Genomic DNA, 13,650 nt, shown 5'->3' with positions numbered 1-13,650 from the left:
GCTTTTTAAAATTGTTTTTAAGTCGTAGTTACATTGTTTTCAATGTCAGCTGATTATTTGCTTCATTAGTGTACTACCTAGTACAAAATAATAATTGAATGACGCAAATAATTTAATGTTTAAAAGATTTTCTTATCTGTTAAAAACATGATTTATTTATCTTGTTTTTTAAATATTAGTGCTCTTGCGTATATTCTACCTATAAATAATTTAATCTCATAAACTTTGAACTTCTAAATGAAATAATGTTACATTGACATATTTTATTTTATCTAATAATTGAGTACTAAACATTTTGATTTGTTCAAATTATCTTCCACTTATTATAAACACTGATTTGTACTTTAATCTAATTAAGTCATGTGTCGTAATTTTAAGTTTTTTTTTATAATGCGGTCAAACCATCAAAATAAATATGAATTACTTACTTCCCTAAATTAAACAAAAAGCTTTTTCGCAATGAAAGGTATCTCCGTGTAACGGAACGTAGCCGAAAAATTGGCAACAGCAACGCCATCTCTCTCACCCCGCTGCCGACGGAACGTGACAGAGCTGTGCGTGTCCAACCCTGTACTACCCTTCCCAATGCAGGGTAACGCGACCAATTTGCACCGACCCCCACGTCTCACCTCCCAAAGTTCTTTGTCATCATACTTTGTATCGAGCCCGCGGGACGGGGGAGGCCAAAACAAATTAGTCGGTTCAAAAATATAGGGCCAGGATTTTAGGGCTAACAAATTAGAAAGGGGGAAAAAACGGTCGAAACGTCAGGTTTATTGACATTTCACCAGGCGATAATTAAGGCTTAGTAAGGGTTCTGAATGTTATCGGCACACCGTTAAATTTTAAAGCCCGGATTTTCGTTTCAATTAGTTCTACCAATTGGTTCGCAAATGAGGTAGTAACGGGGTTGTAATTTTTATTGGTTTTGTTTTACGAGCGTTTGATACCTGTCTTTTAGTCGCGTTGTTACTTGTATTTGAAAGAAAAATAAAATTTAAAGTAGCAAAAATGGACCGAACTTAAATTAAGTAACTTCCTTTATTTAAAAAAAAAAAGGAAATTGCAAATATTACATCACATAACTTTCGCCATAAATACTATCGTCCTCTGTCACCCAGTGTATTCACAATTCAGATGAATGTTTGTGTTGTGGTGAACACTCGTAAAATATGCCGAAACCATTTCGAGTACACTCCTGTCAGATAAATAATGAACAAAACCATCAACGTAATGGATGATGGTGTACTAAAGCGGTTACTAACGACACCTACTTGTAACCCTCGATTTCAAGATGGCGGACGCCCATTGACAAGTCAGTTACAAAAGCAAGCGTGGGAGAAGTTAGTTTCAAGCGTCTTGGAAAGATGTCGCTGTTGACTAAAGCTTCATAAAAGGAAAAGCTCTCAGTGATTGCTTATTTGAAGAAGAAAGTTCGCGCTCATGATGACTAGGTGTTACTGGGGTCATGCAGTGAAATTATTATATGAAAGTAAGACGTAATGACGTAATTTATTCAATGCTATCAAACCTGTCAATGCAGATTGAATTTGCGAATTACTGTATTTGAGCTCTACCTAATTATTATGGATCATATTAATTGATTTGGTATTCAAGTTTTAGGTTTTTGTTGTAGTAGTGATTTTAAAAATAACTAGAAAAAAATATGATTGTCATATTTTGAACAAACTGAACATTTTCTTTCATAGAAAAATCAAAACAACTCAAATAAAAATAATTTTTAATAATTGACAAAAATCCAATTAAAGTCGAATATTTTATTTCATTAAAAATTAAAATCCGTATAAAAGGGTACATAAATTTCATTGTAACATATCCTTAAACACTATTTACAACTTAATAATAATGTGTATACAAAGCCTATTTATACAAAATACAATTTTTCCTAAAATTGACTGGTATAATAAAACATTGGCATTTCATTTATACGAGATTCAACAAAAATCTCGTTTTCCACCAGGAGCTATAAGAGCGAAGCGATTAGATTATGGATTTCAACTATTCACCGATGAAGAAGATGAAAAAATACGAAGTATATTCAAACAAAATGGTTAGGCTGTAAAACCTGAACCGAGTTTTGAAAGAAGAAAATAAATAAGGATAAAATTAATATCACAAACAGAATTAAGTAGGCTCTTTAGGCAATGTTACAATCATCATTTGTGACTATTAATTTGTAAACCAACAAGAAAGTACACTCAGTCACCCATAAGAACAAAATAATTTAAACATTACGTATTTACAATTACCTACCTAAATAAAGCTCGATGGACGGAGAAGACAAACTTAAAAATAAAGGAGGGGTGTGGTTATGAGGTAGTTGTCATTGAACGGCTAATAACTGATAACTAAAGAGAATGTAAAAAGAATACAATTCACATGAAATGTACCTACAAGACTAAATTAAGACCCTATTCTTCTTTTTTCCTACATTGAAGACAGCATATCGCTATGACGTTGTTATTAAAATTTCTAGCGTAGGATCATCGCATCGCATCTTAAACTAAATTTTAAATTTCACCTCAGGTATTTTGATTTTTTCAAGTTCTTTTAAAATATTCATATTTGTTACAAAATCTCTTGTATTACAAGTGCATAAGGTGCCACCGTGTTTCGCTTGATATGCTGTTGTCTGTACCAGTATTCGTAAATTAAAATTTCGTATAACATTTTTCAAATAATTTTCGAAAAGATAAGGTCTAACATTATCAGTTTTATTAAAGTAAGGTCCACCTAATCTGTTAGACTACTTCAAAAATAGTTTAACAGTTATTGTGTACCTATCGTGGAAGCCAAAATCTAATTTTCCAGCGAAGAAAATATTCTGACCTCTTCAGCTTGTAGGTTCATTACAAAATTTGTAGGATGAGTAAAGGGATTCGAATGCCAAATACATTCCTGGACTATTTACATTAGGGTTAAGTATCTGAACATAGCTCGTAGTGGAATAGACGCTTATATCTACTGGCTGTATACTGTACAACTGTATACTGTACATAGCGCTTGAGAAGAGTTGAACATTGGGTATTTGGAATGTAAATGATCGTTATTTAGTTCTTTATTATTTTCTAGGTTGACTGAAATTGTCGATTATGGAATTAAAGCTGTATTAAGTTCAACTCTCTTCAAGCGGCTGGGGATAATATATTTATATTTAATGCTATTGCACCTTATCTTTAACTGTGTGGCTAACTCCGTTCGTGTAGCCATTGGCATAGCCGTTCGTTTCACTGGCTTTTGTATATCCATTTGTTAACGCAAAGCCGTTCGCGTTGCTTTTGGCTGTTTCTTGTTCACAAAGATTGGCTTTTATATGGCCATTGGCTTCACCGTTTGTATGACCGTTCATTTTGCTGTGGCCATTGGGGATGGTGTTGTTATTGTCAACGTTGACGGGCTTCTTTTGCTGTCGGTCTTTTTTGTAGGCTTGGATGTAGAAGTTGGTGAAGAGCACGATGAATATCGACGAGTGCAGGATTAGACCCGAGGCGATAAATCTGTAAAAAGAGAAATTGACGTCGAATTAGAATGATGCGAAAAGACCATTATAAAATAATGATAATGGTAAAAAAATTACTAAATTTAAAAATGTTGAGAAATTGTGTAGTTTTGTAAAACAACAGAGAGTTAAACAAAATGTACCTTTGCGATTTTGACAATCGCCCAATAGTTTCCAACGATACCAGCAAATAATAAAGACGAGTATTCCCTACGCTACATAGTAATAAACTAGCACACGTTCATCTCAAACTTTTCAATTTAGTTCTTATTGCTTTACATAGTTACCTTTTTTTGGTATAAAAGTATGCTTATTATGAACTAAAAGATTCTCTAAAGAGCCTGCGGCACTTGTTCATAAATAATATATGGCCTACAAGATTTTTAAGTCGTCGAATGGCATACCTATACTTTCACTACTACTACTAACGAGATGAACTGGTTGCTTATGCTAACTAATCAATTCGGAATTGATAATTAATACTTTGTGGGCGTTTTCATTATTAATTTTAATAATTTAAAAATCACTTCCGTTAAATTGGAAGGTATGTAAGTTATCGCTGTTGTTATTTTTTAATTAACACCTCCTAGTATTATCAGAGTAAATACAAATGAGTAGGTTATCTTCATAGGAACGCACGGGCGCGGTTTGTATGTGAGCGCGCCAACACGTATGCGGCGCGCACGCACACACTAACAAAATTTAGCGGTGATTAGCGGTGAGGTGCGCCGAATTTTGCCAGTGTGTGCGTGCGCGCCGCATACGTATATTGGCGCGCTCACATACAAACCGCGGTCGGTGCGTTTCTATGAAGATGACCTACTCATTTGTAGATATTTACTTTGGTATTATATCATTAAATTTAGACACTACTAAAGGTCTAACGCTTAACTCAAGTCAGTGAATGTCTTCGTATTATAGGTAACTAAACGCCTCAGTCAGTGCCTGTAGTATGGTGACATTGACATAATTGTTATGTCGTGACAGAGTATACAAATCTGAAGTATACCTGCCCCCCTAGACAAAACGCACTTTTTGATCGAATCGAAAATCGAATCCGTCAAAACTCCATACAAAAAAGGGGCTTTTCGACCACTTTTCGACTGGTTTGCGATTATAATTTGCACTTTGTCTAGACCCACTGCCCCCTTAGACAAAACGCACTTTTTGATCGAATCGAAAATCGAATCCGTCAAAACTCCATACAAAAAAGGGGCTTTTCGACCACTTTTGGACTGGTTTGCGATTATAATTTGCACTTTGTCTAGACCCACTGAAGTCTCGCTGACGTTTGGCGTCTCAAAAAGACACTCCCGTGTCGCTCCCATAACTCAGGCTGACTTAAGTGCTAGACCTAAGGTTCGACGACAGTCCAGCTGATTTTAGACTAGGAAGGTGGTTGCTTTTTCCTCGGTCCAATAAAAGTCAAGTCTATGATTTATATTTCATTCATGTCATGCATCAGGGCTAATACAGACACAGAATTAATAAAATTAAATGTTCTCATCCTATTTTATGTTTAGATTTTTTCTATTGCAACAATAAGGCCCTTTAGAGGACAACCAATTTCGTTATCAACGATCGCAACGATATCAGCGTTCACCTTGACTGCGCGCGATTCGTTGCATAGTTAGCTGCAACGATTGCAATCTGGAGCTTTTGTAACTATTGGGTCTTATTGTTACCATTTTTTTTACTTTTCGCAAATAGTAACGACATCTGTTGGTGTTTCTAAAGCGTCAAGTTCGATGACTTATTTTACTACAGTAACTTTTTGTTAAATGACACAACTACACAACTAATAGTTTTGTTTACAATGATACTAGTGGGCGACGATTTTACTGATCAATTAATAACTTAAGAAATTTTGACTCTAAAGAAAACTGGTCTCATAGTTGTGCCCTGTGGTATGCTGTTTCAGCTTATGCGTAAGAAACGTAATATTATAGAAAGGACTAGCTAGTTCTAAAACAGAATTGATACTTACTTTGGGTATCCACAGTCGTAGACGAGGGCACTAATAGAGTGGAAGAGTACCATGAAGAATTGGACCTGAAAAGAAAGAAAAGTAATAACATTAATAAACTGAATGCTTCAGCTTGATCTAACTTCATTGATTGCCTGAAAAGAGTTTAAGATAAAAATGCGTTCCAGTATTTTCAATTTGTACCAAAATCTATCAATTCTTTGAACAATATCACGCATAGCAATGTAAAAAGGAGACCGCCTTAAAGTATTATAATTTTAAAATTTTCGAAATCAATTTATTTGGAGACTACCGTATCCATAAAATGTTTTTCAATTTCACGTGTAATATACAGTGTGAGTCACGTTAAAGTGTACATATGAAAATAGATGAAACTAGACCTATTTTTATCGACAAAAAAGAGGTTTGTGTATTTTATGTATTTTTTTAGTATTGCCTGTTATTTAGCATTATTGCTGTTTTTATTTTATCAGGATATACCGCTTAGTTTAAAAGTTATTACGTTTTCTTTACAATAAGTAATTCGAAGAAAAAAAATTCTATAAAAGATTTTAAAAAAATCTCAAAAATTTTTGACCTCTTTTTTGTCGATAAAAATAGTTCTAGTTTCATCTACTTTCATATGTACACTTTAACGTGACTCACACTTTATAATACATATTATATATAATACATAATATAATAATATGTGATACATAGCAACGGGTTTGCTCATTATTTTTTATTCTGTCTCAAAATCGTGGTTAGGCAGCAGCCGACGTATTGTGAACATTCAAATTTACTTTCTAAATGTATATTTTCGCAGCCATGGCAAACATTAATCGTTTTTTGCAATGCCCAGCAGAATGGCTAGAGAAAGTTTTATAGAGAAACTGTTTGCCCTTCAATATGTAATAATTCCTGACATTTGTAGAAAAAGTTTTATGGAACACTTTTTACGTGGCCTAAATTTATGTAATGTAGAACATTATTTAAAACCATTCACGTTTAAAGTTTCCAAGGATACATAATTACGAACTTCTAACCTAACGGCTTCTAACGGCTGTAGCATAGCGGCCGAAACGTCAAGCGTCAATAAAAAATGTCGCGTTGAGATCCGTGTCTCACTATTTTAACTTCCAGTTTCTTTTACATAGATTAAAATATTAGGATAATTTTTCTATCCATCCATGTAAAACAAATAATGATATACTTTTTGTTGGACTGGCGTACATTCCTACGCTGAAAATGCCACAAAGTGCGTTTTGACTGATATGGTCGTTTGAACAGACTCGTGTGGTACCTACTTAGGCACACTTAGTTGTCATATACCAGTATGTTTCTAGTTTGACTGGGCTGTAAAAGTTGAAAAGGCGAGCGGTCAATGCATTCGAGGAGTGCGTAACTGCGCCTCTGACGCATGCGCGCTGGATTGACGGCTGCCCGTACATGCACAGAACACACTATTTTCAACACACAATATTTCAGGGCTGATTTTTCAATCGTCAGATTCGTCAGATATCTTTTATCGGAACAATGAACCTGTCATTTTGACATATTTCCCATATTAAAACTGTCAATGTGCCAAACTTATTCTTCAGTTAAAAGTTATCCGACGATTGAAAAATCAGCCCTAAAATGAATAAAAACCTATAGTTTCAATTGCGACTAGACTTATTTTTATGGATATACATCTAGGGACTCTAGGTGACTAGGTGTCCTAGAGAAAAACCAAAACCTATGCGGTTGGAGCCCTGGGAAAAGACTTGAGCAAATGCATGCATGCATGCATTTTGAAATTGCTCGCACCTATTTGTCTGTAGTTCTATCCAGTAGTTCTAAAATGTTTTAGTTGTGTAATGTTAGAACTTGATAATATCAAAAATATAACCCTCCTTCTGGCGCAATAGAGTTAAAAACACTCAAATCCAACAAAAAAGTTATTTAAAACTCCGATATCCGAAAGATCCGATCTATTTGGTTTTTTGAAAATTTGATATGTTGTGTGTGGGCAGCCTATGGACATTGCGCCGCGCCTAGAACGGATCGGCGCTTGCGCAAGCGTAGGATATGCGGCCAGAGGCTGACGCAGAGGAAATGTTCATTTCCAAGATTTTTGCGACTGTCTATACCGTTTTTAACTCATGCCTAAAAGTAAGCGACGTGCCTGTTAGGTTTAAAAACAGTTGTTATATCATTTTCTTTATCAATGTGTTTTTTTATTACAAAGTCCATAATTATTGTTTAAATGATAGATCGGTTGCAAACACCGAATGTGGGCATTTTTCCAAAAGGAAAAGTATGATTTTTCGTATGCATGTTTTGATTTATATGATGTTATTATAAATTGATCTCGAATGTTAATATAAATTCCTATAACCTGGGTGTTTTTAAGACTCAAGTGAATTACCTAGGTATTGTCCGAGAAAGCATGTCGCATCTTAGATCATCATTTAATATCAAGCAAGATTGTATTATTGATTGTAAAACACAAACGCATTACTTGCACGTTAAAAAAAAAGCGTATGACATAGTACCAAGAATGTAATGTAAAGGATAAACAAACATCTAAACAAACAACTAAAAGCCTTCACTCATTTGAGTTTCCTCTACTATACTACAGAACTACAGAGGGATCAGCTAACTAGTTCAATGGTAATCGTAATACTCAGCAGTAATTAAACAAGTCCTGCCTTGTTTCGACATCAGCAGCGGAACGGCATATCCTTTCCCCGCCACGTTCCGTTTCATGCACTTAGATTTAAATACCACTTGTAGACAAAGTACTGATCGGGAGGATACGAATTACTCGTACATAGTTTGATAGGTTAGACGCTACATTTACGCTCATAAATGCCAAATTTTAGCCGCAATCGAATAAAATGTTTAAATATAGTCTGTACCAAATAATACTGCTTTATAATAAATATAAGTTACTAGCGGCTGCCCGCGACTTCGTAAGCGTGAACCCCTTTTTGCTTCCTTAGGGGTCAAATTTGAAAAATCTCGTCATAATGAGCACCTATGTTCTAAAATAAACCCCCATGCTAAATTTGAGACTACTAGGTCTCGTAGTTTCTGAGATTTCGTGATGAGAGAGACAGTCAGTGGTCTTTCGTAGATTAAGATAGTACCTAAGATGATAAAAGTCATTTCAAACCGAGTTCAAACCGTCTCAGTGCTATAAAGTTGGTTATCATCGAAGTTCCAGTATGAAATTGATAGGTCGTTACTAGGTTATCAGTTCCAATTTTTGCCATGTTGCACAACACTGAAATGTCCCACATAATTAGGTATGACATTTACAGGATGGATGATAAATGCTGGATTATTTTTCTTCTTTTTCGTCGCTACACTCTTGCCAGAGTGGTCGAGGTCACTTGCCACCGAACCGTCATACCCGGTCCGGTGGCAAGCCTCATAATCCGTCGCCATTCCTCCCGCACTGCAGCCTTTCTTGTGCACCACGAGTGCGGTTTAAGTGCGGTGCTGGATTATTACTTTAGATTTTTGCCACTTGACGTTTCAGAGTCGTTTGATTTTAACATTGCTTCGCTTTAGTGTTAAAGACAGCTCAGTGTCCAAGGTATTCACCTGTACGATGTCTTAGAAACCTAAACGGATATTTAACAACCTATACTCATAAATATAATAGTCATGTTTTCCATTTTACTATATTTTAATTTACCGACAGTAATTTTAGTATCTCAGTCGTAATTCGTTACTATCTTGCCAATCAGCTTCATGGAACAGCTTAGAGATTTTGTCTCTGCCGGTAATTATTTAAGTAACAATTAATCAGAGCGTGGAGGCAATGGATTCAGCACTTAGTCTGTGGCTTAAGGCTGTCCGCTTACGATGGTAGAGCTGATGCATTTCTTAGGCTGGGTTGCACCATCTTACTTTGACTGTAACAAACGTCAAAAATATGTCAAATACCATACAAAAATCACCGGTTATTTGGTGGTGCAACTCAGCCTTAGTCAATTAGCCTTTTCTTTCTGTTCTTATCTTTGGTGTGCAATAAAGTGTATTTATTATTTATTATTATTATTATTCGTTCGTTTCAGTCAAATGACGTTCACTGCTGGGCGAAGTAATTTGGCCATACAGCGTGGACATGCAACCAGTATTTTGGGAACTATGTCGCATTGTTTAGACAGCGATTTAAGACTTAATTTTTATTTATTATGTGAATAGTATTCTTTTCTTCATCCAATATTTTATTACTTTTCATTTTAAAAACCTAGAAATTCTTAGAACTAGTCCCTCGCTCTCCTAATACACAGTTTTATTGGTAATTTAAGGTGTAAAGTTTTAGCGGGCTCTTTAAGTCTCGTGTATAAATAGCTTTAGTAGAGACGCGATACTTTATTACTACTTACTGCTTAATGTAAACATTAAATACGTTATCTGACCTAAAATTAGTACTTTAGTGAGTGCCAACGTTTAATATTAATTGGTATCTAATTAAAAATCTAGTTTATTACTTTCTAACTTTTTTGCACGGTAGGTAATTATGAAGTGTCTAGTATAATTTGAAAATAAACAACGATACTAGTATTCTACTGTACATCGACGTTTTACTACGAGTATATCGTAATCGTGTAAAACAGATTACGATAATTTTTATACATGTGTATAATTATCTAAGTATGTATAATTACTTTTAGTATTATCTATGTTACTTTATTACTTCCATTCTAAAAGTCGATGGATATCAGGTTAATTACGTTATTTCAAGGTTTACACGATTTCTTATTTAGGCTATATCTTTATACTGAAAAATAATAACTTCAAAATTATTTATTGACAATCTGGTTGAAAAAGCTTCAGTCCATAAAAGTTTAAAAAATACTTCATGAAATATCTATCATCAACGGGACTATTCCCACCTCTCGTTCCCAGCACTGCAACTCCTGTGTAGCAGGATCTACAGCTTGACCGCCACAAAAACCCAACCAATGAAGGTCAAGTTTGTACCGGGGGAAAGTTAAACTGTCATTGGACCCGCAACGAAATTAATCAGAAATATCTATCATCAGGTCATTTAGTTTCCACTGCAGGAGCACGACCCTCTCTAATTTACCAGAGGCAAATGAAGGATTTGGCCTGCACTCCCCACGCTGGCCAGACGGGTTGGGGAGGCTTTTGTTTACTTATATATATATAAAAGAAAGTCGTGTTAGTTACACCACTTATAACTCAAGAACGGCTGAACCGATTTAGCTGAAAATTGTCAGGGAGGTAGATTAGAGCCAGGAGAAGGACATAGGATACTTTTTATCCCGTTATTTATTGCCATTAAGGCGGAACAAAGTTCGCCGGGTCAGCTAGTTTCAATATATTTTTAAGTATTTGTAAGCAAAATCTTTAAGTGACTCGAGTATACTACATATTTGTCATTTTACAAACTTCCCTTTTAAAGTGCTTGCTTTACTATATTTAGTTCCATGTTCTTTCCTTTAGTGTCATAGCAAATATTGTGTTATTGATAAATCTCAGGACTGATAAAATTTTTCACAAGAAAAATATTGTAAGGCGTCTTAGTATTTGTTTTTTATCTTTATTTATGAAGCTTGGTTAAATGACCATGTCACTTCGGTAGCCTTGAGTGAGCTTTTATATAGGTACAACATAAATAAACCAAGCGCAAGCCAACTAAATATGTCTTTCTTTCTTTTAGGTTGACACTAAACGAGCGTAATTTGCTTTGCGTTTGTGCATTTTACGCGACATACCTATCTAGCTCCATAAAAAAATACTTAAGGCCTTATGAACCCTGAAAATAAATAGGAACTCTACTTGAACATTTGGTTCAAAAAATGTGCACTAAATTACGCATATTTGCTTTCAACGTAACAAAGACATGCCAATAGCCAAACCATGAAAGTATCGGACTGGCCGACTTGAGATCCGAGGAATGCTTCTTCGAACCCCATCAGATGGGCTAAGATGCGCACCGTGATAAAATCTTATCAATGATTTATGACGACAAACGTATGGGCTTATCGCGTAAATCGATAAAATGGCGCGTTAAAAGCTTATCGCGGCGCGCATCCTAGGCATAAAGGACTATTGTGGTGAACCCACTCGTAACTCCAGCATATTTAGCTTAGCTTAGGGGTTAAAAACACTTACTAGTTGGAGGGTGGTGAGGTGCTTCTTCCACCAGAGGTACTTCTGGTACTGAGGCCCCATCGCCGCCAGCATGTAGTAGGCGTACATGATGATGTGCACCAGGTTGTTGACTATATTGGAGAAGGTTCCGTGACCGCCTTGAAAAACGAAATAAAGACATTAGCCACCTATAATAAGAATGATGATTGTATAAAAGAATAAGGGAGTAAAAATTAATTGCAATGCCTAACGCCCGTGTTCACAAACGATGCTTGCTTAACGGAAGCATCAATCGATCGCTCAGCGTTGAAAAGAGCTCTGTTATTGGTTCGTGTGTCACCCTGTGCATCCACGCGTCCTGTGAGTCCTCATATTAATGTTTGTGAATACGGACAAAAAGAGAATTGAATCTTGAACTAGTGCTGAAGGTGATATTTATAACATCATTGAATGACGTATTTAGAATTTGGTATTCAGAAGATACTCCGCAAGAAGATCTGATGTAGAAGAGTAGTCATACTGAACAATTGACTTCTTTCTTTTTCATCACTTATGATGCTTGGATGAATAGGAGGGACGAAGAATGAACTACCTTTAAAATACTTACTCATTGATTGGTCAAACAATTCTGGTCAGATGTGTTGGGGATGCCTGATATTCATATTATAAATTTCTCCTTTAGTTGCCTCTTATGACATCCACTGGAAGAGTGGGGGTGGTACACTAGAGATAGATGGAGGATTTGGTTTACACTCCTCATGCTAGTGCGTTGAAGAAGCCCAATGTAAGCAGATTCTTCGCTTAGTCTCCTCTCAAGATATTCTACTATGTTTCCTTACCAGCAATGAACTTGACCAGCAGCCACGCCTCAAAAGGCGTCAGCGAGTGGTGGTACAGATGCAGCCAGGTGATCTGGCTCTTCTTCTTGCGGAGGACGAAGAACACGGTGTCAGCGAACTCCGACAACTTAGAGAAGTAGTACACCCAGCATAAGTGCAGCATCTGGTGGGGAAATAATGAGAGAATTAATTCAATGATGAGCAAGCCCCATAGGGATAGAGAGAGATGCCAACTAATGCGCTGAGTTCAAAACTCAGTGTCGCATTAGACATTCACGCACACAATGTAATCAAAATATTATGTGCTCATTATCCACTGCGGTATCAGCACTCAACGTCGCTGCTGTCATCATTGCATTCACGAGAAATGTGTTCTGTTTTTGGGCATATTGCTGCGACACCGGCCACACCCCCTTGTCACATCCCTTTAGTTTCTGTGATCTATCTGATCTATAGCCCTAACCTGTTTGGATGGCGTGGGAAGTGTAGGCTAAATCTTCCATTTGCCTAAGGTAAAATCGAGAGGGTCGTGCTCCTGAAGGTGACAAATGATGATCAAGACAAACAATATGAAATATTTGTTGTCGCAGTAAACACAGTCATGATGTTTTGAAAGAGCATTTCATAAGTGAATTTCTATAACACGAATCAGGCGTAAAAATATCATTAAACATGAACATTATATTATGCCAATAACCAATAATAAAGCTTTAGTAATAAAAAAGAGAGTTTAGAGTCTAAGAACATTCACTTAATAAACATAAGACTGACTGACTATTTGATTCGGTTCGATCAATGGATAGATTTTGAAAATTCATCATTAAATCGTTGCGTATTCAGCTGATTAATAAAATGCAGCCTTAAATTAAAAACTTCTTGATTGTTATTTATTTCTCTTTCTACCAACTTTCTTATTTTAAGTTCAGCGCCAATAGCAAAAGATTCCCATGAAGAATGAGGATGTAGTTATCTAAATTCGCAAAGCTTTTGTATCGATCGAGAGAAAGTTGTTATTTCCTTATTGACATTTAAAAAAGGTTTGCCAATACGAGTATATCACAACTTCATCATAACTAATAAGACACAAGTGTAAACACGTGCTTTTATGTATTTAGTTGTTACTGAAAGTAGTCACACCAAGGTTTTCAGCACGCTTTTCACTATTTTGTTTGCAATAGATATAACGACACCATGCAAATTATAGT

At 35.8% G+C, this 13,650-nt stretch overlaps 1 protein-coding gene across 5 annotated transcripts in view; it reads right to left on the bottom strand.

Moving 5' to 3' along the window:
- Nucleotides 1-1,729: 1,729 nt before the first annotated feature.
- The window catches only part of LOC135088459 (very long chain fatty acid elongase 7-like), an 80,488-nt gene continuing 68,567 nt past the window's right edge, over nucleotides 1,730-13,650 (bottom strand). For all 5 annotated transcript variants that reach the window (XM_063983275.1, XM_063983276.1, XM_063983273.1 and 2 more), the window contains 4 exons: nucleotides 12,446-12,608; nucleotides 11,628-11,764; nucleotides 5,508-5,572; nucleotides 1,730-3,518 (listed from right to left, as the gene is read on the bottom strand). In XM_063983275.1, coding sequence (XP_063839345.1) covers nucleotides 3,182-3,518; nucleotides 5,508-5,572; nucleotides 11,628-11,764; nucleotides 12,446-12,608 — 702 coding nt within the window. In that variant the 3' untranslated portion in view covers nucleotides 1,730-3,181. The remainder of the gene's footprint in view (nucleotides 3,519-5,507; nucleotides 5,573-11,627; nucleotides 11,765-12,445; nucleotides 12,609-13,650) is intronic.

The sequence above is a fragment of the Ostrinia nubilalis genome, chromosome 4 (genome assembly GCF_963855985.1).
Source record: "Ostrinia nubilalis chromosome 4, ilOstNubi1.1, whole genome shotgun sequence".
NCBI lineage: Eukaryota > Metazoa > Arthropoda > Insecta > Lepidoptera > Crambidae > Ostrinia > Ostrinia nubilalis.
Note: the sequence above shows the minus strand (reverse complement) of the source record. Positions and strands in the feature narration are given on the sequence as shown.